At 36.7% G+C, this 23,380-nt stretch overlaps 4 protein-coding genes across 5 annotated transcripts; 1 reads left to right on the top strand and 3 right to left on the bottom strand.

Moving 5' to 3' along the window:
* Positions 1-458: 458 nt before the first annotated feature.
* LOC117632507 (peroxidase 17-like) lies at positions 459-1,692 on the bottom strand. Its single transcript, XM_034366004.1, has 3 exons — positions 1,498-1,692; positions 1,217-1,408; positions 459-1,025 (listed from the first exon to the last, which is right to left on the bottom strand). Exons 1-3 carry the CDS (start codon positions 1,690-1,692, stop codon positions 459-461), a joined length of 954 nt encoding a protein of 317 aa, XP_034221895.1.
* Positions 1,693-5,820: 4,128 nt separating this feature from the next.
* Positions 5,821-7,767, bottom strand: LOC117631315 (peroxidase 17-like). The gene is made up of 3 exons (XM_034364397.1): positions 7,398-7,767; positions 7,053-7,244; positions 5,821-6,606 (listed from the first exon to the last, which is right to left on the bottom strand). Exons 1-3 carry the CDS (start codon positions 7,587-7,589, stop codon positions 6,022-6,024), a joined length of 969 nt encoding a protein of 322 aa, XP_034220288.1. The 5' UTR covers positions 7,590-7,767; the 3' UTR covers positions 5,821-6,021.
* Positions 7,768-9,945: 2,178 nt separating this feature from the next.
* On the top strand, positions 9,946-17,170 carry LOC117633099 (RNA cytosine-C(5)-methyltransferase NSUN2). Of its 2 annotated transcripts, XM_034366781.1 has the most exons (15): positions 9,946-10,213; positions 10,325-10,413; positions 10,569-10,635; positions 10,754-10,869; positions 11,286-11,352; positions 11,521-11,569; positions 11,949-12,034; positions 12,258-12,523; positions 12,592-12,647; positions 13,109-13,194; positions 13,941-14,033; positions 14,613-14,946; positions 15,267-15,826; positions 16,379-16,613; positions 16,695-17,170. In XM_034366781.1, exons 1-15 carry the CDS (start codon positions 10,022-10,024, stop codon positions 16,961-16,963), a joined length of 2,565 nt encoding a protein of 854 aa, XP_034222672.1. In that variant the 5' UTR covers positions 9,946-10,021; the 3' UTR covers positions 16,964-17,170. The 2 variants fall into 2 exon arrangements, with proteins under 2 accessions (XP_034222672.1, XP_034222673.1); XM_034366782.1 differs by lacking the exons at positions 10,569-10,635; positions 10,754-10,869; positions 11,286-11,352; positions 11,521-11,569 and having other exon boundaries at positions 10,097-10,213.
* A 1,485-nt stretch (positions 17,171-18,655) lies between these two features.
* Positions 18,656-20,816, bottom strand: LOC117633100 (ras-related protein Rab11A). The gene is made up of 2 exons (XM_034366783.1): positions 20,469-20,816; positions 18,656-19,276 (listed from the first exon to the last, which is right to left on the bottom strand). The coding sequence occupies exons 1-2, from the start codon at positions 20,699-20,701 to the stop codon at positions 18,832-18,834; spliced, it is 678 nt and encodes a 225-aa protein (XP_034222674.1). The 5' UTR covers positions 20,702-20,816; the 3' UTR covers positions 18,656-18,831.
* Between the last annotated feature and the right edge of the window lie 2,564 nt (positions 20,817-23,380).

Genomic DNA, 23,380 nt, shown 5'->3' with positions numbered 1-23,380 from the left:
CTCAATAGACCCAACACTCTTATATAAAAGATAAATGGGTTTTAATTTTGAGGTCATTTATTCAAGTGAGTTTTTGACTACATGTGAAAAAAAGTTCACATTTATGAAATTAAGGTCTAAGTTTAGGCTAATAAAAAACTTTAAAAAGAGGATTGTTATCTTAAATGATTAAGAACCTTTAAATCACCTTAACAGTGTATGTATAAGAAAACCTCTCTGTCCCCCAATATTATTTGTATAAAAAAAAAACATTTAAATCAACATACTCATTCTAAAAAGTACAATAATAATAACCATTTTCATATATTCCAACCGAATTAGACCATATTTTTATTATTATTATATATAAGGGATAATGGGGGAGTGTGGAATCGAGACATGGAGTAAATGCTCTTAAACACTTGAGCTACAAACTCCTTACAAATTAGACCAATTATGTGACAATGTTGGGGAGATGACTAATAATTAACCACCCTGCAATTCTTTCTCACCTCCCCAGGCTGATCCACCTTCAAGTCACCCATCTTTAACATTCCCTCCACAAAGGCCTTAAAAAATACTCCTTGGTTAATGCTGAACTGCTTCACAAGTCCTCTAGTCTGTGGAAATGTACAAAGTGTTTGATCCGAATTCAGAAACCCTCTCCCTGAAACCAAGTCCTTGAAGTACTGGTTATCAAACACAACAGGTGAAGCATCAAGTCCTACGGTAACGTTTTGGTCCACATCTAAGGGACAAAGCTTGTTTAGCTTTTCTCTAAACTTTGGTTCAAAAGCAGGGTCTGGCCGCCCTGTGCCGGATTGGTTGTACAGCCGAGACATGACGGAGAAGCACCGAGCTTTGCCAATGGAGTGTGAGCCCGAAAGGGCAACAAGGTCTTTGACAGAGAGATTGAATTTGCCAAAGAGGTCTATGAGGAAAGTTGCATTGGATGTTGGACTTGGCATGACATTATCTGAGGCTTCTTGGCTTGCTGTCAAGCTATCCAATCTTCCTAACTTCACTTGCCAATCTGGTCCTCCAGTCTAATCAAGGAAAAATTAAGTTAGTACTAAAATAACACTTTTCTTTATACATTGTACTGGACTAGTACGTATATAGTAGAGTGTACGTACTCGTCCAGTGGAATACAGTTCAATACAATGTTCGTACAAGTTAATATTAACGTTGGCCTCAAAGTAAGTCCATGTAATATTGATAAGAGAGTTTAATATACCAGGGCAACAGCATCTCTAGAAGCCATGATTATGACATCAGCGCAAGAAACAATTCCGGGACAGGCCTTCTCCAAGGCTGCCTTGGCTTCATCAATAACTTCATAAGATCTTAGTGAATTTATATTTGAGAGGCTGAGTTTTTCTCCTAGCATGGTCGGTGTGTCATCAAGTAACAAAGAAGCGTCACAACCCTAATATGAAGCATTAATAAATCAATTGTTAAAGAATAATGATTATAAGGAAATATACAATTTTACTTTGTATATATAGTTTTATTTACATTAACAAAGCAATCATGGAATTGGAAGCGCATGATTGAAGCAAGACTCCGGGGATCTCTGGTGAAAGCCTTCTTCATGACATCTCGGACTATGATTTCGGCTTTTGGGCACGTTCCCAAGTAATAACCGGGGTGGAGTTGGGTGGCGAACGCGGTTACTATGTGTAGGAGGAAGAGTGAAACAAGAGGAGACATTGATAATTTTTTGAGGCACTAGTTGCTAGTGTGAAGGTGAGGATGAAATTGAATTGGTGCACTTCTTTTTTTGGACGAAGAACTGGTACACTTCAAGTTGTGTATGGGGGGGGTTTTTAAAGTCGTGGGATGCCCTCATGTGCATGTATAGAAATTAATAGAAGCAATGGATGTGAAATGGTTCTTTCGCGCGTCTCACAAAATCAAGAGTGGTTCTTTCCCTCTGTCTTTTTCTGATTTTTGGCAAGATGGAATGCAATTAATTTCAAACGGTTGAGTTTATGGCATAATTAGAGATGTTTTGATTTTGCTCCCAAAAAACCATTCTAGAGCCGTTTTTACCTTTGAGGGGGGAGGAAGCCATTGTTCTTCCTCTTCTTTCCCCTATTCTCTTACTCCCTCTCTTCTCCCCTCATTTTCAGAGACAAAAGGTTTTTCCTATTTGTCTTCCTTTTGTTATGATTTTCTTCTAACTATCACAGGCAGCTCCGTTTCGGCGTCAGATCTCCACCTGCATTTCAATGTCGAATCTCCACCACCATCCTTTTTGCGGTTTCTTTATGTACAGAATAAGTCATAGAGACTCTTTTGATTTTTTGTGTAGTTTTCACCTCTCCTTTGTGAGAGCTTTTCACCTCTCCTTTGTAAGAGCTTTTCACATCTCTTTCGTGAGAGCTTTTCATCTCTCTTTTGTGAGAGTTTTATTCGTACTGTTATGGCTTGGTTTTTAAAAGCTTTATCACGTTTTGATTATTTTGAGTATGCAATCTTAGTTGGAATGCTTATGCAAGAGTTTCTTCAATCCTGCGTGATCATTAGTGGAAGCGCACCAGATTGTCTTAATTTTGATGTTAGACTGTTTCGTTATTGTAATGGCCCTTTGTAGCTAATTTGCATTGACCCTTTGTGGCTAGTGACTTTTTTGGCTAAATTAAGAATGCAATCCTATAATTTCTATATATAAGAAAAAAAGAGATGTTTTGATTTTGATGGCCATTATTATTTTGACTATTTATGGGTTGAAACAAAAATTTCTAAGCCATTTGATGTCTGCACTGCACGAAGTGCCAGCCACCTCATTCTTATATTCATTAATCAACACATACGTTCAACGTGAGAACAAAAAAGTAGAAATTCAAGAAAAACACATGTGATGTTGGGATCTTAAGTTTATGTATTTAGAGATTGTGCATTTACTCAAAATTTTATAAACTGTGGGAAGTTATATAAACTAAATATAACTTAAAGTATGACATATTATAGGAAACTTTGGTCTACTCATGCTAGACATTTTAGTTTTTGCATATTGGTTGAGTTTGATTTGCAAGTAGTGGTAAATGACTTAAAGAATGGTGAAAAAAAGTCATTGGTATCAGATAGGCATTTCATTGGTGATATTAAGAGGAGTCTGCAACAATTTGATTATGTTAATTACTATTTCATTCAGTCTAAAGGGGTGCAATCAAGTAGCTCATCTTCTAACACTTAATTGTAATTCTATTGCAACTTGGATTGAAAAGCTTCTTGAGCTAGTTGTACAAGATGATATTGTTGTATGCATCCTCTTAATTGTTATCAATGAATTCCTCTTTTTCTTTTTCTTTTTTTTTTTTAAATTTTTTATAAAAAGAAAAGCAATGAATGTATATCATGTAAGACATGCTCATATTAAACATTCATTTATGTGTGTAAAAGTTTGTGGTTTGGAAGTTTTTGGGGTTGATGTTCCCTCTCTTATATTTTTCTCCTAATGATATGCAATGGTTATTGTGGTCAGCCACTCCAAAAATGTTTATCTCACTGTCAATAGAGGGCCCTCTAAAAGCCGTCCTGGTGCCGTTGTTTCTATACGAAAATAATGTGAATTTAGTTAGCGGAGGCTATCCTGCATTTCATATTCAATGAACCAATTAGTGTCATAGTTGCAAGGGCATAATACCAGAGAAATAGGGGTCTCCCTCCAATCACATTCATAACGCTGACAAGACTGGGAAGTACTAATATTGCCAAAGGCCATGATTCGCAGGGAGTTGAATTTTCCTATTATCAAATGCGTTGTGTCCACCCTTAACTTTTTGAGATGTGGCACACCACTTAAGAGCATTTTTAACTTAAAACATGTGTCAACAACTATTAAGAACAGTGGTTATATTGGGTTAATGTCGTGAGCAAAAATGATTTCTCCTCACATGCCCGACCACTACCCAGCCACCTCATCCCCTCCCCACCGCAAAAGGTCTTCTCTCTCTCTCTCCCTCTCTCCAATGGCGACCCACCCTGCACCATCTCTCTAGTGAGGGTATATTTGGGAATTGAGCCCTTCTTTGTCCAAAGAGCAGAAAGAGTGGGGTGGGCGCATGGCATTTGGTAATAGGAAAAAGGTTACTGAAAAGGATAAATTGGTACAGTTGAATTGAAAAAGCTTCTTAATGTGGATACTGCAAACTTTCTTCAACTTGATAGCGAACACTCATAGATTCATTCATCATATGGAAATTTAGGTGTCATTTTCACAAAATTTTATTTTCAACTTATCTTATTATCCGTCATTTACTTTTTCATGAATGAGGTAAAGAAGACTCAAACTTGAGATATCTTCCAACTTTAACTAGTTAGAGTCATTATAGACTGATAGCTAGTTGATCCCATCATTCACTCGAAAACACTTCTATACGTTATTCAATCAGTCATATTTGTTTAAAATTAAATTGTTAAAGTCTCATTAACAAACATTTGGAGTCTACACTTGCTTTGCTTAGGGTTTAGCTCTTAAATATTAGGGCAACCATACTAAGAAAAATACTTAAGTAAGAAAGCAAAAAGTGTTCTTTCAAAGTCCAATGAAAAACAACTCAAGCAATAAACTTCAAACTTAAAAGCTACAAAAAGAATAGGGGCGCACATAATAAAGAAAAGAAGAAGGGTTATATACTAAAGTTGAAAGTAAATTTTTGTCTTTGGACAAATGGGACACACACATAATGGCTCGAGTGGTCCATTCAAGACTGATATGCTCGCAGACCCAACTTACTCCATTGCCAAATTCGAAAGTCTCTGCTTCTTGACTTTCCAATTCATAACAGTAATAAGCTTCCCCCATATCACCCATGGTGGGGTTGGGGACACATTCAACATCTGTGCACATCTGACTTCAAACACTTTCGGTTTACTTTCCTTGAGTGCAGATTCTTCTTTTACAAGATTATTGTATTCAACTGAAACATCATTTAGACAAAAGTACAAGATTTACAAATCAATATTTCCTTTTTATATTATTTGTTATCTTACTATAGATGGATAGAAAGACACCCTTATCTTTCTTTATTTAAAATATATATATTTAATAGTGTGACTATAATGTTTGAGAGAATCTCGACGGAACGAGGGAAGGTGTGACCATAATATTAATTGAATGTGATGAAATATATATCCAAGATAGCTTAATCATTAGCTATATCCGTTTCATGATTATGCACATTGGGTGAATTTGGTATAGTTTAAAAAAAAAAAAAAAACTTTCTTACCAATCCAAATTATGGGAATTGGAATTTTCGAAGTGTGCATAGTTTCTTGTTGAACTTTCTTTATTGAGATCTCTTTGATTGTTCTATGACGTGTTCTTGTTTTCTTTATTTAATAGTAAGGAAGCCTATCCATCTCTTATATCTTGGGTTGATTTTCTTTGGGTTGAATGTAGTGCTTTCTGACTGTGTGCTGCATTTCTGCTTAGTGTGTGCTGCATCAGGTTCATAGAACACTCCAATTGCTTGAGATTTTACACAGATTCAACAAAAAGAATGTGCATAGCCAACTTGGTACCCACAAATCATGAAGCTCAGTACAAAGGGCAACCGATCAGCTTACGGATTAAGTAAACAAAAGTTCCTTTGCTTTTCAAAGCACATCTTAATGTATTCAGATACTTCTATAACTAGTATCTTGATTCCTGATTTTGCTCATACCATCACAATTGGATTTCTTTTGTGTAAAATGAATAGAACCAAAATTTTGTGCACATACAATTAGCTTGTTTCTCTTTTAAATTCTTCTTCCAACATTACATATGAAGAGATCACTAGTAAGCTGTCTTTGTGAGAGTTCATGGCTCTGAGGAGGTGGTTTTGGAACTAAAAAAAATGAAACAAAGTTCTGTTTACTATTGAGAATAAAAAGTTCTGTTGACTATATACGTACTGTTTTCATATATATTCCAACCAAATTAAACCGTCCACGTTATGATGAAGGCAACAAATCAGGCTCAATTACATTGATGCTATGGGACAATGTGTATTCTTTCTAATATCTGTTCAAGTCCCATCCCTTCAAGACTCAAAATGTGTTGACAGAATGACTGTTGGCCACCCTGCAATTTCTTCTTATCTCCCCAGGCTGCTCCCACTGCAAGTCACCCATCTTTATCATCCCTTCAACAAAGGCCTCGAAAAATTCGCTTTGGTTAATGCTAAACTGCTTCACAAATTTCCTTGTTTGTGGAAATGTGAAAAGTGTTTGATCTGAATTCAGAAACCCTCTCCCTGCAACCAAGTCCTTGAAGTACTGGTTATCAAATACAAAAGGTGTAGCATCAAGGTCTCCGGTCACATTCTGGTCCACGTTTAGCGGGCAAAGTTTGTTTAGCTTTTCTCTAAACTTCGGTTCCAAGGCCGGGTCTGGCCTGCCTGTGCCGGATTGGTTGTACAGACGAAACATGATGGAAAAGCACCGACCTTGGCCAATGGAGTGTGACCCAGAAAGGGCAACGAGGTCTTTGACAGATAGATTAAATTTTCCAAACAGGTCAATGAGGAGGCTTGCATTGGCTCTTGGACTTGGCATAATGTTGTCTGAGGCTTCTTGGCTAGCTGTTAAGCTATCCAATCTTCCTAGCTTCACTTCCCAATTGGGTCCTCCAGTCTGATTAAGAAAATAATTATACTCCTTTCACAATTTTTCTTTAGTAACATTAATTTTCTACAACAGAAAGTACAAATGTCATGGCATGATACAAAATCTACAGGTGACATACAATTCTTCAAGTTTGGCCTACTTCACCCCTCAGCTGAACTCTTCTTTCTAACCAAGACCAAGTGATGTTGGAATTTGATTTGGGAAAATAAAAAAGAGTTTATAACCCATCAATTATCTTTCCACAGTTTTACTCTTTTCATCCTTTAATGACAGATTCTCTCTCTCTCTCTCTCTCTCTCTCTCTCTCTCTCTCTCTCTCTCTACAGGCAATCCCATTTTGATGAACTTGGGTCAATCAACTGGTTCAGTAATTGTGTGTAAGCACTTAACTACCAGTCCTACCACTCTGTTTTGAAAGGTGATATATTGTATAGATAAAGAGAGTTTAATACCAGGGCAACAGCATCTCTAGAGGCCATGATTATGATATCTGCGCATGAAACAACTCCAGGGCAGACCTTCTCCAAGGCTTCCTTGGCTTCATCAACAACTTCATAAGATCTTAGTGAATTTATATTTGAAAGGGAAAGTTTTTCTCCGAGCATGGTGGTTGTGTCATCAAGTAACATAGAAGCATCACAACCCTATAAGTATACAAGTTAAATTATTAACACAAAGGTACAAACCAGAAATCATTAACACAAAGGCCTCTGCAAAATATTTATAAAAAATAAAAATAAATAAGTATTGGGAAATATAAAATTTTACTTGGATAGGATAAGATAGTGTTTACTTACATTAACAAAGCAGTCATGGAATTGGAAGCGCATGACAGAGGCAAGGCTCCTTGGCTCTCTAATCAGAGCCTTCTCCATGACATCCCGGACCACTAATTCAGCACCCGGGCACGTTTTCGAGTAATGGCCGGGCCGGAGTTGCGCAGCGGCCACGGTTATGTGAAGGAGGATGAGTGGAAACAGAGGAGACATTGAAATTTTGAGGCAGTTAGGCAGAGGTGTGTGTGTGTGTATAAATTGGTCCAAAGAAACTATGGGTGTGAGATGGCTCTTACCCTTTTCTCTTTGGCAATATGCATGTATGATTTTGATGAATTCCCTTTAAAAAAAGGGGTGTCTGGATTCTTTGTTTCTCTCTCTTCCTGGTGTCAAAAAATTAAAGGGTTATTATGTTGTGAGAAGAGGAGGCAGCAGAAGCCAATTGGCTGAGAGAGCCGCCTCAAGTCAAGAGTCCACAGGATGTTTTGTGGGTGGGAACTAGTGCGTCAACAATTACGACACCCACGATGCTTTCATTTCTGTATCCAAATTCATAATGCGAATTTTGGGTTTTGTCTGAATCTATCTACCCTTTTTGTCCTTCATCTTGACTCAAAGAAAAACCAGCTTTTAGAACAAAAAAAAAACAGAACCAGCTTTTAGCTAATAAGGCAAACGATTGATGCAGAATGAGCAAGTAGGTCTTTATTTTATGCACTTTGAATTGAATGCTTCATTGTAGTGGATAATCGTATCCAAGAATGAAATGGGGTTGGGTATGCTGTCAAAGTACTTCTGCAAGATGGACAGCTGGGACCTCAAATGATGATTCATGGGTCCTAAGGAAGAAAAACTTGTATGAAACGGAATATCACTGTTTTGTTATTTCCAATCAATTATAGTCTATTACGTAGAAAAGTTATCACGTGTAACATACCGTGATTGACCAATAATAACAAAATAGTACTATTCATGTTTCATGTAAGTGTTTCCCGTCCTAAGGGACTTTTTTTTTTTTTTTTTTTTTCCTTCTCCTTTCTGGAGTTGTTTTGTTTTGATCTTTCTTTGTGTGGTCATAGATCCTTCCGTTGTTTTGGGGATTTGATACTTTTTCCTCTGTTTGGTTGTATTGCTCTGATTGCATGGGAGAGAAATATCTTTACCAAATGGGTGCATGTTGGGCTGGGTCATTCGATATGATATGAGGATTTGACTGCTAGAATATGCCGTTGTTGTTGCTCTTTGTTTGGGCTTTGGCTCCCATAGTAGTACCCAAAGCCGATTTTCGGTTCCAAGGTGAAGCAAACCAAACTGAAGCATACTCACCCCTAAGAGCAGCTCTAGCGCTGTTATCAAATTGGGCAAAAGGCCCCCCTTGCAAGCCCAATAGAGCTCCAGCGCAGGAAATCCAGCCCGGGTAAAGCATGGGACCCACCAGCTCGAGCAAGCCCACAGGCAGAAATTGACTTGGCTGTTGCCTGTGGGCTGCTGACGTCAGCAGCTGATTTTCAATTATTTTTTTCACTATTGGACCCACCAGCCCACATTGCCCAATGGTTATGAGCCACGTGGCTTCTCCTGGAGCCTCTGATCAAAAAATCTTGTACAATCCAACGGTTGTCCAATTTTTGGCTAAAAAAAATTGAAAACAATTTTAAAAAAAATATCAAAAAATTCTGGAAATTTTTTCTATACATACCTACCAATATTATCCACTTTCCACACCAATTTTAATTTCAAAATTTTATCCGAAAATATTATCTTGATTTTTAGGTGAGAATTTTACGATAAATATTAACACTTGGGAAACGAAAATCTTATCCGAAAAGCTTATCAAAATCAATGGTTTAAGTATAAAAAATAAAAAATAAATTTAAGTGAATAGTAATTGCCTTAGACTTAGCCCTCATGAGTGGAACCACAAATAGCAAGGCTGACACTATTCATGTGAATAGTGGCAGCCCTTACTTGCCCTTATCCTAGACTTAGCCTTTATGGGTGGAGATGCTCTAAGAAGAGGAACATAGGTGAGTTTTCTGAAATCCACCAATCTGTGAGGGAAGGCTGGATTTGTTGTGGGCTAAAGTATACCCTTAAAATCCACTACATAAATTCCTTCAAAATCACGGACTTTTAAAATGCATATGAATTTTTTAACTTTAAAAAATTTATGATTGAATACAATTGAAATTTTATGGACTTTTAAAAAACCCACCAAAGTCCAAATTGAATACACATGTATTTTTATAAGCTCTTCCCACCCACCAAAGTTCAGACGTTATTATCATGCGAACGCCATATATTTTCTACCATCCCTCCCTGCTTTTTTCCTTGTTTACAATTTCATCTGTACGATAATAACGTGGGGATATCCGAATAAAAGAATAATTATATATATATATATATATATATACACACACACACACAACATAATAGACTTTTAAACTCTTAAAAAATCTAAATTAAATACACAACTGCTCAAAAAGCCCAACTCATAAGCCCAAACCAAGATAACCTGCAGCCCAAGGACCCGATTACGGTCCCCTAAAACGTAAAACCCATTGCTTAGCGAACTGAACAGCGGAGCTCTTTTCTCTTGTTTGTTCTCTGAGGCCAAGCATCAAACAGTTGAGCTACATACGCAAATGGGAGGCGGCGGCGGCAGAGGCAGAGGAGGTTCTCGCACTCAGAGACGCCACTTCCGTCAGAACAGAGAGAACGTTTGGAAGCGTCCCAAGTCTGACCCTTCCTCTGAGAACAACCCTGAAAACAATGGTGAAAATCGTGGCTGGCAGCCCTTTGCCACTCAGAATCCCGCATTCGATGAATATTATAAGGTGATATCATTTTCTATAGATACGTACATATATTGGATACAGTATTTCTTTTCTTTCTTAAAAAAGTTATGCTCTTCGCTAATTTTTTGGCATGTGTGATATGGTGGGTAGGAGCAAGGGATAGTGACCCCAGAAGAGTGGGATGGATTCATTGAAGTTCTTCGAAAGCCGTTGCCTGCTGCTTTTAGAATCAATTCAAGGTAATTTAAATAACTTCTTTGCGATGTTGTTTTTGTTAGCATTTTCGTATTTTATGCGCGGCTTAATTCTATGTGAATCACATTTCTGAATTGAGTTTCTGTAGATATAGCCATTGACTGAATAATAGGTTTTGTTTTTGTCTTTAATGTTGCAGTAGCCAATTTTGTTCGGACATCCGAACCCAGTTGGAGAATGACTTTATGATATCTCTTCAAGCTGAGGTTGGTAGTAGGCTATTTTGTTACTATAATGCGGCAACAGATTGTGTTGCGTCGTTTGGTTTTTATTGTAATGCATTTATGGTTGCTTCTTGTTTATTATTTGAACTATACTGTTCAGGTAAGTGAGGGGGGTGAACTGGTGCCTATTAGGCCATTGCCTTGGTACCCTGAGAATCTTGCTTGGCATTCCAATTTTTCTCGCATGCAGCTGAGGAAGAACCAAACACTTGAGAGGTAAATGATGCATTGTTTGAGAATACTTTGTAGTATAAGTGGTAGATATGTGCCTGGAACCAAGGTAACCTAAGACCTGTTTCTTGATGGTGCTTGTTACGGATAATAGTGGTAAAAGCCTATTTTTCAATGGGCTGGTAGTATGATGGGTTTTTTATGCCACCTGTCCTGTAGTTCTTTCAGTTTTGAGATTAATGGATGAGATTGGCTCTTGTATTCCCAAAGGAGTTCCTATATGAGTACTGTTAATACGTATCTATCATAACAGTTTTTCTGGTTTCCAAGTTGATCCTCCTCCAATTGCTAGTGTGTAGACGATTTGACCAAGTTCTCCATGATGCTATCAAATCACTCAAGTTCTCCATGCTAATATTTTTATATGTCAATTCCTGGTTCTGATGGTATGAATTTCTCAGGTTTCATGAGTTCTTAAAGCTTGAAAATGAGATTGGAAACATCACAAGACAGGAGGCTGTCAGCATGGTGGGCCAATGTTATTTGTAGTCTGTTCCTTTATGGTTTACAAACTGATATTGTGCTGTAATATTTATTTATATTTTATAGTGTTTCAGCGCATTTAGTTCACTTATCTTAATGCTCAAGTATCCAGTTAGTTTTTTAAAATTTATTTATTTACTTTTTATGATACAGGTACCTCCTCTATTCCTTGATGTACGTCCAGATCATTTTGTACTTGATAGTAAGCAACTTATATTGTTTATATTTTTTTTCCCCTTTCTAATAGTGTGCAAATTTAAAAACCTTGTTGACCAAATGATGAAACTTGGAATTAATGAGCATCAAGTGAAAATGTAATGGGTTCTGTTCTATAGTGAATTTGTAAGCTTCTTCTTGGCATTGTAAAGTGCTGAATGAACAACGTAGTTTGGATGAGAGATACATAATTTCTTGTGGAACTTTATTTCTTGAGAGCACTCTGTTCTGTGTTGTATAGTTTAGTTTTTATAAGGAAATCTTTAACAGTACTCTGATTGCTTGTGACCGCTCATTAATTATTTTGTTTTTGTTTCAAAGACTAAATCTAGTGCTTTCTAACCATTTGCTATATTTTTTCTCAGTGTGTGCTGCACCAGGTTCAAAAACATTCCAATTGCTTGAGATTATACACCGATCAACAAAACCCGGATCCCTACCTGATGGACTGGTATGCATCCTTTTAAATATATGTTGTTTTACATTTCTTACGTCATATTTTATAGTCTGTTATGTGTTTTCCTCTGTCAAGTGTGGATTATTATCCCACCTTTCAATCTCTTATATGATTCTCCTAGTTAGTATTTTTTTTTTTCCTTGATATGACATGGATTTTCCCTCATTTTACTACCGTCTAAGACATTGATGTCTAGTTTTATTGTCCCCTTGATTAGGTCGTAGCAAATGATCTTGACATCCAAAGATGTAATCTACTCATCCATCAAACAAAAAGAATGTGCACAGCCAACTTGATAGTCACAAATCATGAAGCTCAGCACTTTCCTGGATGCCGTTTAAAAAAAAGTTGTTCTACTGCTTCTGAAATAGGAGCTGAAAAGGAGCCACCCATCAGCCAACTTGTCTTTGATCGTGTTTTATGTGATGTCCCTTGCAGTGGTGATGGTACCCTTCGCAAGGCTCCTGATATCTGGAGGAAATGGTAGAACTTTTATTTTCAATCACATTTTCTTTTGACAGGTTGATGATATTTGTTTTGCTTATTTACAGGCATGTTGGATTGGGCAATGGGGTCCATCCTCTACAAGTTCAGATAGCTATGCGAGGTATCTTTGATGCAAAACTTTTTCTCCGAATTTCTATATAATTTATGGCTCTATGCTTTGTGGTTTTATTCCCATAGATACTGTCCCATGTGCATATTAGGATTTCTTTGAAACGATGAGGATATAATCTGGAAACATCAAACATGTATAGCGCAGATGTGTTTCTTTCTGGATATTATTTCTGTTCTCCTACAAGATGGTGATGGCAGCCATACCATTTCTTAAATACATTAGTTTATATGTTTCTTGTTAATTGAATATATAAACTTTGTAATGATTAATTCTGGCATTAAACTAATGTCGTTTTGGATCAAACTTGCTCATTCTCTGCCACTCTCCGATTTTGAGTAAAAATACTTGGATTTATTGGTGTGGTCAATCAGTAAAAATAGGACTTTCAATGCAATGCTTTTCATTTGGTGTGCATACCTAACATAGCTGAGGTATATTGTTTGTTCTAGGTTTATCTTTGCTTAAAGTTGGCGGAAGAATGGTTTACTCTACCTGCTCCATGAATCCAGTTGAGAATGAGGCTGTGATCGCTGAGGTAATATGTTTGGTTATTTTTCTACACAAAAAGATGTAGGATCTGTGGAATTAACATTTTGGTAAATAGTAATTCTCTGTGCAGTTGCGTGGTCTTTCATAAATTAAATTGTATAGTGTTAATTTATTTTCATTTTGTGATCGCATGAAAGTCTGGCTTTGTAGTTCTTCTCCATTATTATATAGATGTTGTTTTGTATAATATTTGCATCATGCCATTGTTGTTATAAAAGTTTGTATCGATATGGCTACATTGCTCGAAACAAAATATTTAACTTGGGGCATGGTTCGTTCAAAGATTGTAAATTGTAAGCAACAACAGCTTGATTTATCCTTACATATGAAGAGAGCTTGTAGGCCATGATAGATAACTATTGGATGTTAACCATACAATTATTATTTCTTTTGGTTCTCTTGACTCATCATTGTTCACCTTTTGCCAACTGTTCAGTGGGTTGGAGCATGTGTTGTTCTACACATGATTAATTGATTTTCTAAATTATTTCAGATTTATCTATGTGGACATATATTATTTCTGATTTATGTTTTAGCCCTTTAATATATGTATGTTTTGTATGTGAAAAAGTTCCTTTGTTGCAGAGTCACATCATTTTTTTGTTGTGCTTCATATTTCTTTTGTTTGGATGACTTTTCTTATTTGGAGAAAGTGTTCCTTTTTCTAGTCCTGTGACTTTGCATGGGTCGTGGTCTTTTGACCCTATTTGACCATGTCTCAATTTTTTGCAGATTTTGCGGAAATGTGATGGGTCTGTTGAGCTTGTTGATGTCTCTAGTGAGCTTCCTCAACTTGTTCGGCGGCCAGGTCTTAAAAAGTGGAAGGTTAGTTGTTAGTTTTACCTTTGTCTGCTAGTGCTTACTGTTAAAAGTTTGATGTGCAAAACATATTATTGAATACAACTGTTCTCCTGGTTTGTGTAGTGTGCTCAATTACCAAATAGGATGGATTCCGATTTCATTTGTAGTGCTTTTATTACATTGTTGCTCTATAAAAATTTAATCTAAGCGTTGTGTGTTTCATATAACACCATCGTCAATGTAATAAGGTATCTTTGCTATAAATAATTTGTTTTTACCTGTCTAAACAAGAGAGAGGAGAAGATCTCATATAGATATCCATTATTTCTCTTACTAAAACCTGCAGGGGTTAAGAAATTGTTTTTCAATCTATGCACTGTGTATAAGTCGGTTCTACATTTTGATTTTTGCTTGTCTCAAATGCATCAAATTTAAATGTATAGCTATCTCATAGCATGGAAAGCTAATATTATAAAGATAGTGGTCTAAATTATTGTTCAATGTTCAACCATCACCTACTGAGTTGCATGCAGTTGCATCAGTTACAGCTTTAGAGTTTTCTGTTCAGTGTATAAATCAATATTCAATCACTTGGCAATGCAGGTACGTGACAAGGGTAGGTGGTTAGTTTCCCACAAAAATGTCAGCAAATATCGCAAATCTGTCATTGTTCCCAGCATGTTTCCTTCTGGAAGAAGGTTTACAGAACCAACGGACCATAATGGTAGTATGGAAGTGGAAGAAAAGCATGAGAATGGTGGAAATGGAAATGTTGAAGATGCATTGGAGTCAAGTGATGATCCTGCAACTCTAGCCAATGAACAAGATGAGGAAGTTTCTGATTTTCCACTAGAACGCTGCATGAGGATAGTGCCGCATGATCAAAATGGTGGAGCTTTCTTCATTGCTGTCTTCCACAAACGCTCTGATTTGCCAGGTGAGTTCAAGTATCTACCTAGTGATATTGGATCTTTCTTAAGAATTGAAGTGCTTTGAGATAGTGTAACTGTGCTAAAATGTTGGCTCTTATAATTATTATTATTTTCTTCTTTGGTATGAATCCATTGTTTCCATCATATAGAGGAAACTTGTCTCTGTTTTGTGTCATTTGCAATATGTGAGGCCTGTACTTTGTTTAGGATCTGAAGCAAGTCTTGTGCTGCCATGTTCTGCTTTGGCTTTCCTCATAAGAGAATTCCAGTTTATTGCATTTTTTATTATTTTTAATATAGTTCCTCTTTCCCTTTTATTGAGCAGCCAATCAGGGAAAACCTAATAGTCTGGAAGGGGAATTGGGCCCTAGGAATGATGAGCCACAGGTACAATTACAAAATCAGAGTACTGAAGATTCAAATGGGATTGTGGCTAGTTTGGCAGATGGTACAGATGAGACATTTTCTGAAGCAGCTTCTGAGGCAGAGTTGATAAAGGATGAACTAGATGGGGATTCTTTGGAACTTGATCCATCCGTTACATGTGAAGAAAATGTAAATGTATCGGAGGAAGCCCAAGCGCCTAGTGATAAGGAAATTGATCCCAAGAAAGCTGGAGGAAAGAGGAAGTTGCAGACTCAAGGCAAGTGGAGAGGTGTTGACCCTGTTGTTTTCTTTAAAGATGAAGCCACCATCAATAGCATAAAGACATTCTATGGCATTGATGAATCATTTCCCTTTAATGGCCACCTTGTCACAAGAAACAGTGATGCTAATCATGTGAAGAGAATTTACTACGTCTCAAAGTCAGTCAAAGATGTTCTTGAACTGAATTTCTCTGTTGGACAGCAACTTAAGATAACCTCCATTGGGCTAAAGATGTTTGTAAGTATTTCACAGATAAATTTGATTTATATTTCTTTTAAAATAATGTTGCTCCGAATTTATAGGGACATAGGCAAAGAAAGTTGTGCAAAACTTTCATGCCTATAGATAAGTTGATCACTTGCTAATATCATAGTGTGTAAAATTAAGATAATGAGCAAGAGAACTGTTTACAGGGTTATCCTTCTTGCTTAGCTTCCCTTGTGGAGTGTAAGAGCTACTGCAAAATAACCAAAGGAATATCTGTAAGGCAAAAGAAAAGAAGAAATATAATACAAAGGAGAACACCCATGATGGAATGCTCCTAAATGAGAAACTAAAGCATATGAGATATATTAGAAAGAATATATTTAAGTGCAGTTATTTTGAACCTTATTATATTGTTAGTGCTGGATTCCGAATTTGTAGTTATATTTATAAGTTCATCCTATGTTCCTCGTGCTCTAAGCTAAAGATTCTGGTACAGCCCTTGATTGTTGAACAAAATATTAGACAATCTGGTGACCAATATTCGGAAGGAATTTCTCCCTAATTTATTCTTGTTCTCAACAGGAACGACAAACTGCGAGAGAAGGAAATTTGGCTCCTTGTTCATTTCGGATATCCTCAGAAGGATTGCCACTTATTCTTCCATACATCACCAAACAGATTGTATATGCATCCCCTGTGGACTTTAAGCATCTTCTTCAATATAAAAGTATCAAGTTTGCAGATTTTGTTGATGCTGAGCTCGGTCAGAAAGCATCAGGCTTAATGTCAGGATGCTGTGTAATAGTTTTGAGGAAAGGTACTAGCAGCATGTGGTCAAAGACAACTAGTGCATATTCATGTGTATAATTTTTAACCTAAGTAAATTTTACATCTGCAGATGGCAAAGCCTTGTCGGATTCCATTGAAGTAGATGAGTCAACAATAGCCATTGGATGCTGGAAAGGTAAGTCCAGTTTGTCTGTGATGGTCACAGCAATTGACTGCCAAGAACTGCTAGAAAGGCTTTTGATGCGCATGGAAACCGAGAAGGGATCTGCGGAGAAGAAAGACAAAGCCTCTAATGCCAAGGAGGGTGAGGAACAGGACATAAAGGATATGGAAAAGAATGGTGACGAGGAAAATATCACACTGGAAACTGAGGGTTAAGCGACAACTTCTGGGCTTCCAGATTTCCATTGTTGTACTCTAATTTCATAATTTAATACAGGTGTTGTAATTGATATGCCATGACTTCATTTTTCTTTAATATTTCTACAAAATTGGATTTCTTATTTTAGCATGGAAGATATTTTGCCTCATCAAGTTGGTGCATAATCTTGAGAACAGAGCAATTTTGATCTAGCATATTAATCATCTTTATTTGTGTTCTTAATCATCATTGCTGGTTGGAATCATGTTCGTATGGTGTAACCAATGATATTTGTGTTTAGCGTGTAATCAGGCTGCCCAGAAATTGTTACAAGAACTGTTATTCCTTGTGAATGGATTCCTCCCTGCATCATTGGATGGGTAACAAGTGAAGTGTTAGTGTTAGTCGTGCGCCCGATGCAATCTCAGATGTCGCTGAGAGGCCCGCTGATGTAGGATACTCACAATCATCAAGGCTGCGAGGGTTGAGATTATTTTACGTGCCCACATGTGATTGACGCTACAGTCTTCCTCTTAACAGTCACTAGCATTTTATATGTAATTATCACTTACGTATCTTTACATATGTTGTCCTTTCCAAAAAAAAACACTAGACTCTGCTCCTGCTTGTAGAACAGGTTAACCAATTTTCTCCACAAATATATATACATATATATGTATATTCATTAGCTTATTTGAGGGATATCCTTGTAGGGCCCATTTTGTATTGTATTTTACTAATCCAAATCGTTTCTTTTGTAGATATTCATTCAAAAATCATCTCTACAAAAAAATCACTTGAATCCGATATCATTTGACCACTCAATTGAATTATTGAAATTTTAGTATTTTTTTATCGAAACAGTTTCCGATTTGTCTAATTTTTTTCAAGGATGATCTATGAATATAGACTTAAAAAATAAATGGTTTCGATCATTGAAAAAAAATTCGTAAGGGACCCTAAAGAGTGCCCTCAAATAAAACTATTTGAAGAATCCCTCAATAAAAGAGGACTGTATATATATATATATATATATCAGTCCCGATCTCTTGGACCACAGGAGTCCAAGAGATTGTGGTCACCCACCATTGGATATTAATCCAATGGTTCAAAATTATATATATAAATGCAATATGACATAAATGATTATTACCCGATTCAAGTCAACCGTTGAATTTACATCCAACGGTGAATGACCATAAATCTCTTGAACTATAGGGGTCCAAGAGATCAGGACTGATATATATATATTCAAGTAACTCACAACATTCAAATAAGTTTTCTTTATTTCTTTTTCATTTTTCTTGTTTTGGACATTCATAACTCCAAAAATGTTTTTAATTAATGAAAATATTAAGAAAAGAAACCATTCAGTAAATGAGGATAATATTAAACAAATCACACCCACATGAAGAAATTATACAATGGTATTGTGGTACGGCCATGTGGGAGACTATGAGAAAGCTAATTGACAGACGTAAAGCACGTGTCAAAAGGACTAGTTTTAATAAATTAAACCGTAGCCATCCAACGATCATTGTGTAAGAATCTGCAGAGGGAAGAAGATTGTTCTTGTGACTTTTCTGCTTCAGGTTAGGGTTTCTCCATTCTATTTGGTGTCTTCTTGATGACATCAAAGAATAGATGCATCTTACACGGTTATGAGTAGGGTTTGAGTAAAAACCATTCATGCTTAAAAGAACAGATCATAAAGAGGCAAACCCAAATCAGCTTCATTTCAAACAAGCAATTAATCAGCTCATACAAACTAAACTAAAGCAATGTAAAAAATATACAGAGGAAATATATCACACCCCTCAAAATTTGCTAGTATTAAGAATGTAGAAGAAAGCATCCGTGTTTAGAAATCAATGGTCCAATGAAATCACGATGTACAGCACACCTTGCTCTTAGCTGGGATTTCTTGTGCAGGGCCTGGGATGACGATCTTCTTACCAGACAGAGATGCAGGGTTGCCATTAGCTTGATTTTCACTGGCGGCCAAGCTCTTCTTGTTAACAATGTTGAATATCTCTGTCAACACAGTCAAGAAAGCAGACTCCACGTTTGTTGATTCCAGTGCTGAGGTCTCCAAGAAAAAAAGTCCTTCCTTTTGAGCAAACTCTTTGGCATCTTCAGTGAGGATTGCACGCTGGTTCTCAAGATCACTTTTGTTGCCTATCAGAATGATGACAATGTTCTTGTCAGCATGGCTACGCAGCTCTTCCAACCAACGGGGTATGTGATCAAAGCTCTGGCGTTTGGTTATATCATAGACGAGCATTGCCCCAACAGCGCCCCTGTAGTATGCACTTGTAACTGCTCTATATCTGCTCAAAACACCAGAAGAGAAGTAGAATAATCAGTTGCCAATACACCACTTGTGAAAGTTAACAGGAGTCAGGTGGGAAGATTATTCCATAGCGTGAAAGTAAATAAGTGACAGCAAAGAGTGAAGGCTTCTAACCCCACCTAATTTACATTCCAACCAATAATAATTTCTTTTCAAATGATGTACTTTGTTTAGTTACATTGAAATCTTTGTTTATGCAAAAGGGAGCAAAAGCCGAGCCTCATATGATTGTGTGAACATATAGCCTGACTTGGGTCATGAATGCTCCTTTAATTGGCTTCACAGTTCATCCAGTGATGAAAGAAGTCGTAGAATCCAACACTCCAACTATCTAACTTATGCGATAATAGCTTATAAAGATAGCATAAGACTGAGAAGCACATATCATCTGATACTAGACAAAGATAATACTAAATTTATCCAAAACCGTTCATCCTATAAAAGACAACAATCTCACCCATGTAAACATCCATTCCCAACCCCGAAATAGATCAACTCAAAATCTGGCACATCCTTTTAAAAAGGGTAAGAATTCTTACCATGCTGTATAATCCATGACAACATCCAAGACTGCAAGGCGGCCAAAATGGCACCAAAAGTAGGATATGGATACAACACAATTTCGTATCTTTGAAAAGCATATTGCTAGTGGCCGGTATTTACAACTAAGCAATGCATGGATCACATAAAGAAAGGGTATCTAATTTCATTCTATGCATTTAAAAAGCATTTAAAGTATCTAATCATTTGAGTGGAGTGCATTTATGAGATAAAAAAACATGCATCTATATTCTTAGGTAATAAGAAAATGTAATACAACATCACAAAGTACTAATCTTACTCCTACTTTTCCTTCCCTTTTTCCCCGGTTTAATAATCTCAATCAGTTCAATTCTAGCATACAGATGAAACATTTTATCAGCAATCCACTTAAACCAATATCAGCATCACAGAATGTAATCCACCTTATACTTCAAAAGAAAATTAACCCAGAAATTTTTTTTTACACAAAGCAACACCTAAAAAGTTCTACTATAACTGAAAAACCCATCAAGTACACTAGAGCTGCTGCAAACTTTCAAAATCCAAAAACCCATGTAGCAGATTGAAGAAAAGGGCTGTAAGCTACAGAAAACAGAAAGAAAGAGAGAGGAGAGAGAAAGAGAGACCGTTCTTGGCCAGCAGTGTCCCAGATCTGAGCTTTAACACTCTTGTGCTCGATGACAAGGGTCCTGGTCTGAAACTCAACGCCGATGGTGGCCTTAGAATCCAAGCTAAACTCGTTTCTAGCAAACCTGGCCAGAATCTGAGACTTGCCCACTGCAGAGTCCCCTATCAGCACCACCTTGAACACATAGTCTATCTTCTGGTTCGAGTCTCCATATCCTCCTCCACTCGCCATTTTCCTCCCAACCCAGTAAAGTAAAAACCAATCCCAGATCGCTACTTCTGCTGTTAAAACCCCAAAAAGGCCTCAAATTTATTGAACTTCCCAAAAGACGAGGACTTTTCCTTTGCTGCTGCTTGCAATTATGTTAGAGTCTAAATGTGGTCACCCCCATTGCCTTGCCTGTGAGCTCCCCAACCAGAGCGTGACACGCTTGTGGGGATGGATGCGTTGGGTACAAAGTGGTGACGTGGAGGTCTGGGATTGGTTGGGCTAGTGGTGGGCTCGGGGAAGAAGGAACAGTGTGAAACAGGGTATTTGTTGTCCATGATTGATGTGCGCGGTGTCAGACAGCGTATGTCTCGGGTGAGTTGTCTGTTTTGGCTGGTTGACGGTCACGCCGAAGCCCTCCTTTCTTCGGAAACTTAAAACGACTTGTCGCTTCGTCCAGACATTCGAACCACATTAAAAAAAAAGGATAATGGGTTTTTCTTATCTGGGCTTGGGCCTGCACTCTGTCCAAAATACAAGCTGAAATTCCTTTTCTGACCCAACAAAGGACTAAATTTTGTTTCCTAACTTTACCCCACATGGGGTTTAGGGTGTGTGCCGAGGGATTCAATCCAATCGTCCAAGAATAACATTTTTATTGATCGGATAGCAGTGCTTTTGATTGTGAACCTTTTGAGTGTTTTTAATTGTTAACCTATCCTTCTCTATTATAATCTCGAACAACTTCAAGAAATTAATTCATATTAAATGAATTGTGTCAAATTCTTCTAAGTTGTGGCCCGTGTTTACGTTAGTTTTGCTTTTTGAAATTGTCAAATCTTCTAGGAGTTGAAGCCCCAATCTTTTTATTTATAAAACTTCATATCCCTTTCCTTGCTTTAAATAGACAACTTTTTATTTTTCTCCTACCAATGGTTTGGGAGTTGCTAATAGATTAAAGACTAATCATATAACATGCATAGTAACATTGAATGTGGAGTCCTTTTATCCTTAAATGTTCAAACAGTGATCCTTAACATATAAATGACATTTCCATCCAACATTTTGGGAAACAGAGTACATTTGACAATTGTTTCTATAAATGCACACCATTTCTTCTATACCTTTTGGTTGACCAAAAAAAACAAGACTTTTTTTTTTGTTCATGGTTGCTAGCGATAATTGTTCCTATATATCACAAAAATGACAAAGTTTTTAATTGTTTATACTTTTTTTCTTTCTTTCTACAAACGATAATTTAAATTACTATAATTTACGAGAAAGTGGACTTGAATTTGGATGCAAAGGGACTGACTATCTGCTATAAACAACTTACCTAACTCACCTTTGCTAATTGTTAACACTTATTATTGATTCACATGCAGACAAATTTCTTCCTCGTTAAGACCAAACCCAAATGAAAAAGTTATTTGCTATTTCCAGCCACGTTCTTGTTTAAAAAGTTCCCATTTGACAAAAAAAGAAGATCAGCCTCCATATATACGTAGGTGCCAAACGAACTAATTGCAATGGTCGCAAGTTTTGTGGCATGCTTTGATTGAAACGCGCGTTCAACCCACCTTATTATAGTAAAACAAACCAACTTATTATGAGCAAAGGTATTTCATCAATCCACACGATTTGAAATGATTGCTTCAAAACTCTGCTTTCACTACTACAAAAAGTGAAAAAGACGATCAGAAAATAACGACGGTCTAAGTGAAAACCACCGTGGTTTATAAAAAGACGACGGTTCTAAAAACACCGTCGTGTAATACCACCTTAGACAACAAAAAATTGGAGATTCAAATGGCTGTTAAAAAACAACGACGTACCTAATTAAACAACCGACGTCTATTTGAAACAGATTTCCGCAGTGTAAAATCAAAGCCAACAAAGAACGGCGGAAGTTATGAATCGACCGACGTAGAAATTAAAGACGACGATTTCAATAAAAACCGCCGTTTTTACTCATAAAATAACACGACGAGGTTTTCGTATAAGACGCCGTATAATTACAAACAAATCCACGTCTTTAAAATAAAAAAATATCGCCGTATTAAAATAATTTACAACGACGTACAATATAAATATATCGACGTCATTATCATATAGTTCTACGACGTTATCTTTAAATTGTACTATAAAATTTAACGTCGTATTTATTCATTTCATACGTCATACATTTAATTTAAACTGTCGTCTTAATATGAATTTTTGTTAACAATTTTTTTCTTTGATTTTCTTATCCTACGTCGGTAGATCTACTTAATGACAAGAATTGAAATAACCACGACGGTTTATATAGAAAACCGTTGACATAATCAGATTTTTCTGAGAACCCAAGGGTTACGAAATCTTAACAGATGGAATTCTGTTCCACATCATAATCTTAACAGATGACACAGCTTTGCAATCAGAGAGACAATTTTTTGGAAGTTGATGATGTGTGTGCGTTTGTGTATCTACAAAAATTATACCTAACGTCTTTGCAAATTTGCAATCAGAAAGACAATTGTCAACGACGGTTATATTACACCTAACGACGTTTAGAAAATCAACGTCGCCCAAAAAATATAATACGTCGTCTTAGTATTACTTAAGACGACTAAAAACGACGACAGTAAAACAAAAACAGTCGTTGTTCTTATATTCTTATTTTATTTAAATCTGTCATCCAAAAAAGAAACTTTACATATTCCA

Source organism: Prunus dulcis, chromosome 6, assembly GCF_902201215.1.
Source record: "Prunus dulcis chromosome 6, ALMONDv2, whole genome shotgun sequence".
Classification (NCBI taxonomy): domain Eukaryota; kingdom Viridiplantae; phylum Streptophyta; class Magnoliopsida; order Rosales; family Rosaceae; genus Prunus; species Prunus dulcis.
This window is presented reverse-complemented; position numbering and strand designations above follow the sequence as displayed.

Excerpts from the sequence above, each read along its gene's own strand:
- LOC117632507 (XM_034366004.1), bottom strand. The coding sequence starts at position 1,692 with ATGTCTCCTCTTGTTTCACTCTTCCTCCTACACATAGTAACCGCGTTC. Across the intron at positions 1,409-1,497 it reads TCCATGATTGCTTTGTTAAT|GGTTGTGACGCTTCTTTGTT; the intron begins GTAAATAAAACT and ends GCTTCATATTAG. Across the intron at positions 1,026-1,216 it reads CTAGAGATGCTGTTGCCCTG|ACTGGAGGACCAGATTGGCA; the intron begins GTATATTAAACT and ends TTCCTTGATTAG.
- LOC117631315 (XM_034364397.1), bottom strand. The coding sequence starts at position 7,589 with ATGTCTCCTCTGTTTCCACTCATCCTCCTTCACATAACCGTGGCCGCT. Across the intron at positions 7,245-7,397 it reads TCCATGACTGCTTTGTTAAT|GGTTGTGATGCTTCTATGTT; the intron begins GTAAGTAAACAC and ends GTATACTTATAG. Across the intron at positions 6,607-7,052 it reads CTAGAGATGCTGTTGCCCTG|ACTGGAGGACCCAATTGGGA; the intron begins GTATTAAACTCT and ends TTTCTTAATCAG.
- LOC117633099 (XM_034366781.1), top strand. The coding sequence starts at position 10,022 with ATGGGAGGCGGCGGCGGCAGAGGCAGAGGAGGTTCTCGCACTCAGAGA. Across the intron at positions 10,414-10,568 it reads GCTTTTAGAATCAATTCAAG|TAGCCAATTTTGTTCGGACA; the intron begins GTAATTTAAATA and ends TTAATGTTGCAG. Across the intron at positions 10,870-11,285 it reads AAGAACCAAACACTTGAGAG|GTTTCATGAGTTCTTAAAGC; the intron begins GTAAATGATGCA and ends TGAATTTCTCAG.
- LOC117633100 (XM_034366783.1), bottom strand. The coding sequence starts at position 20,701 with ATGGCGAGTGGAGGAGGATATGGAGACTCGAACCAGAAGATAGACTAT. Across the intron at positions 19,277-20,468 it reads GACACTGCTGGCCAAGAACG|ATATAGAGCAGTTACAAGTG; the intron begins GTCTCTCTTTCT and ends TGTTTTGAGCAG.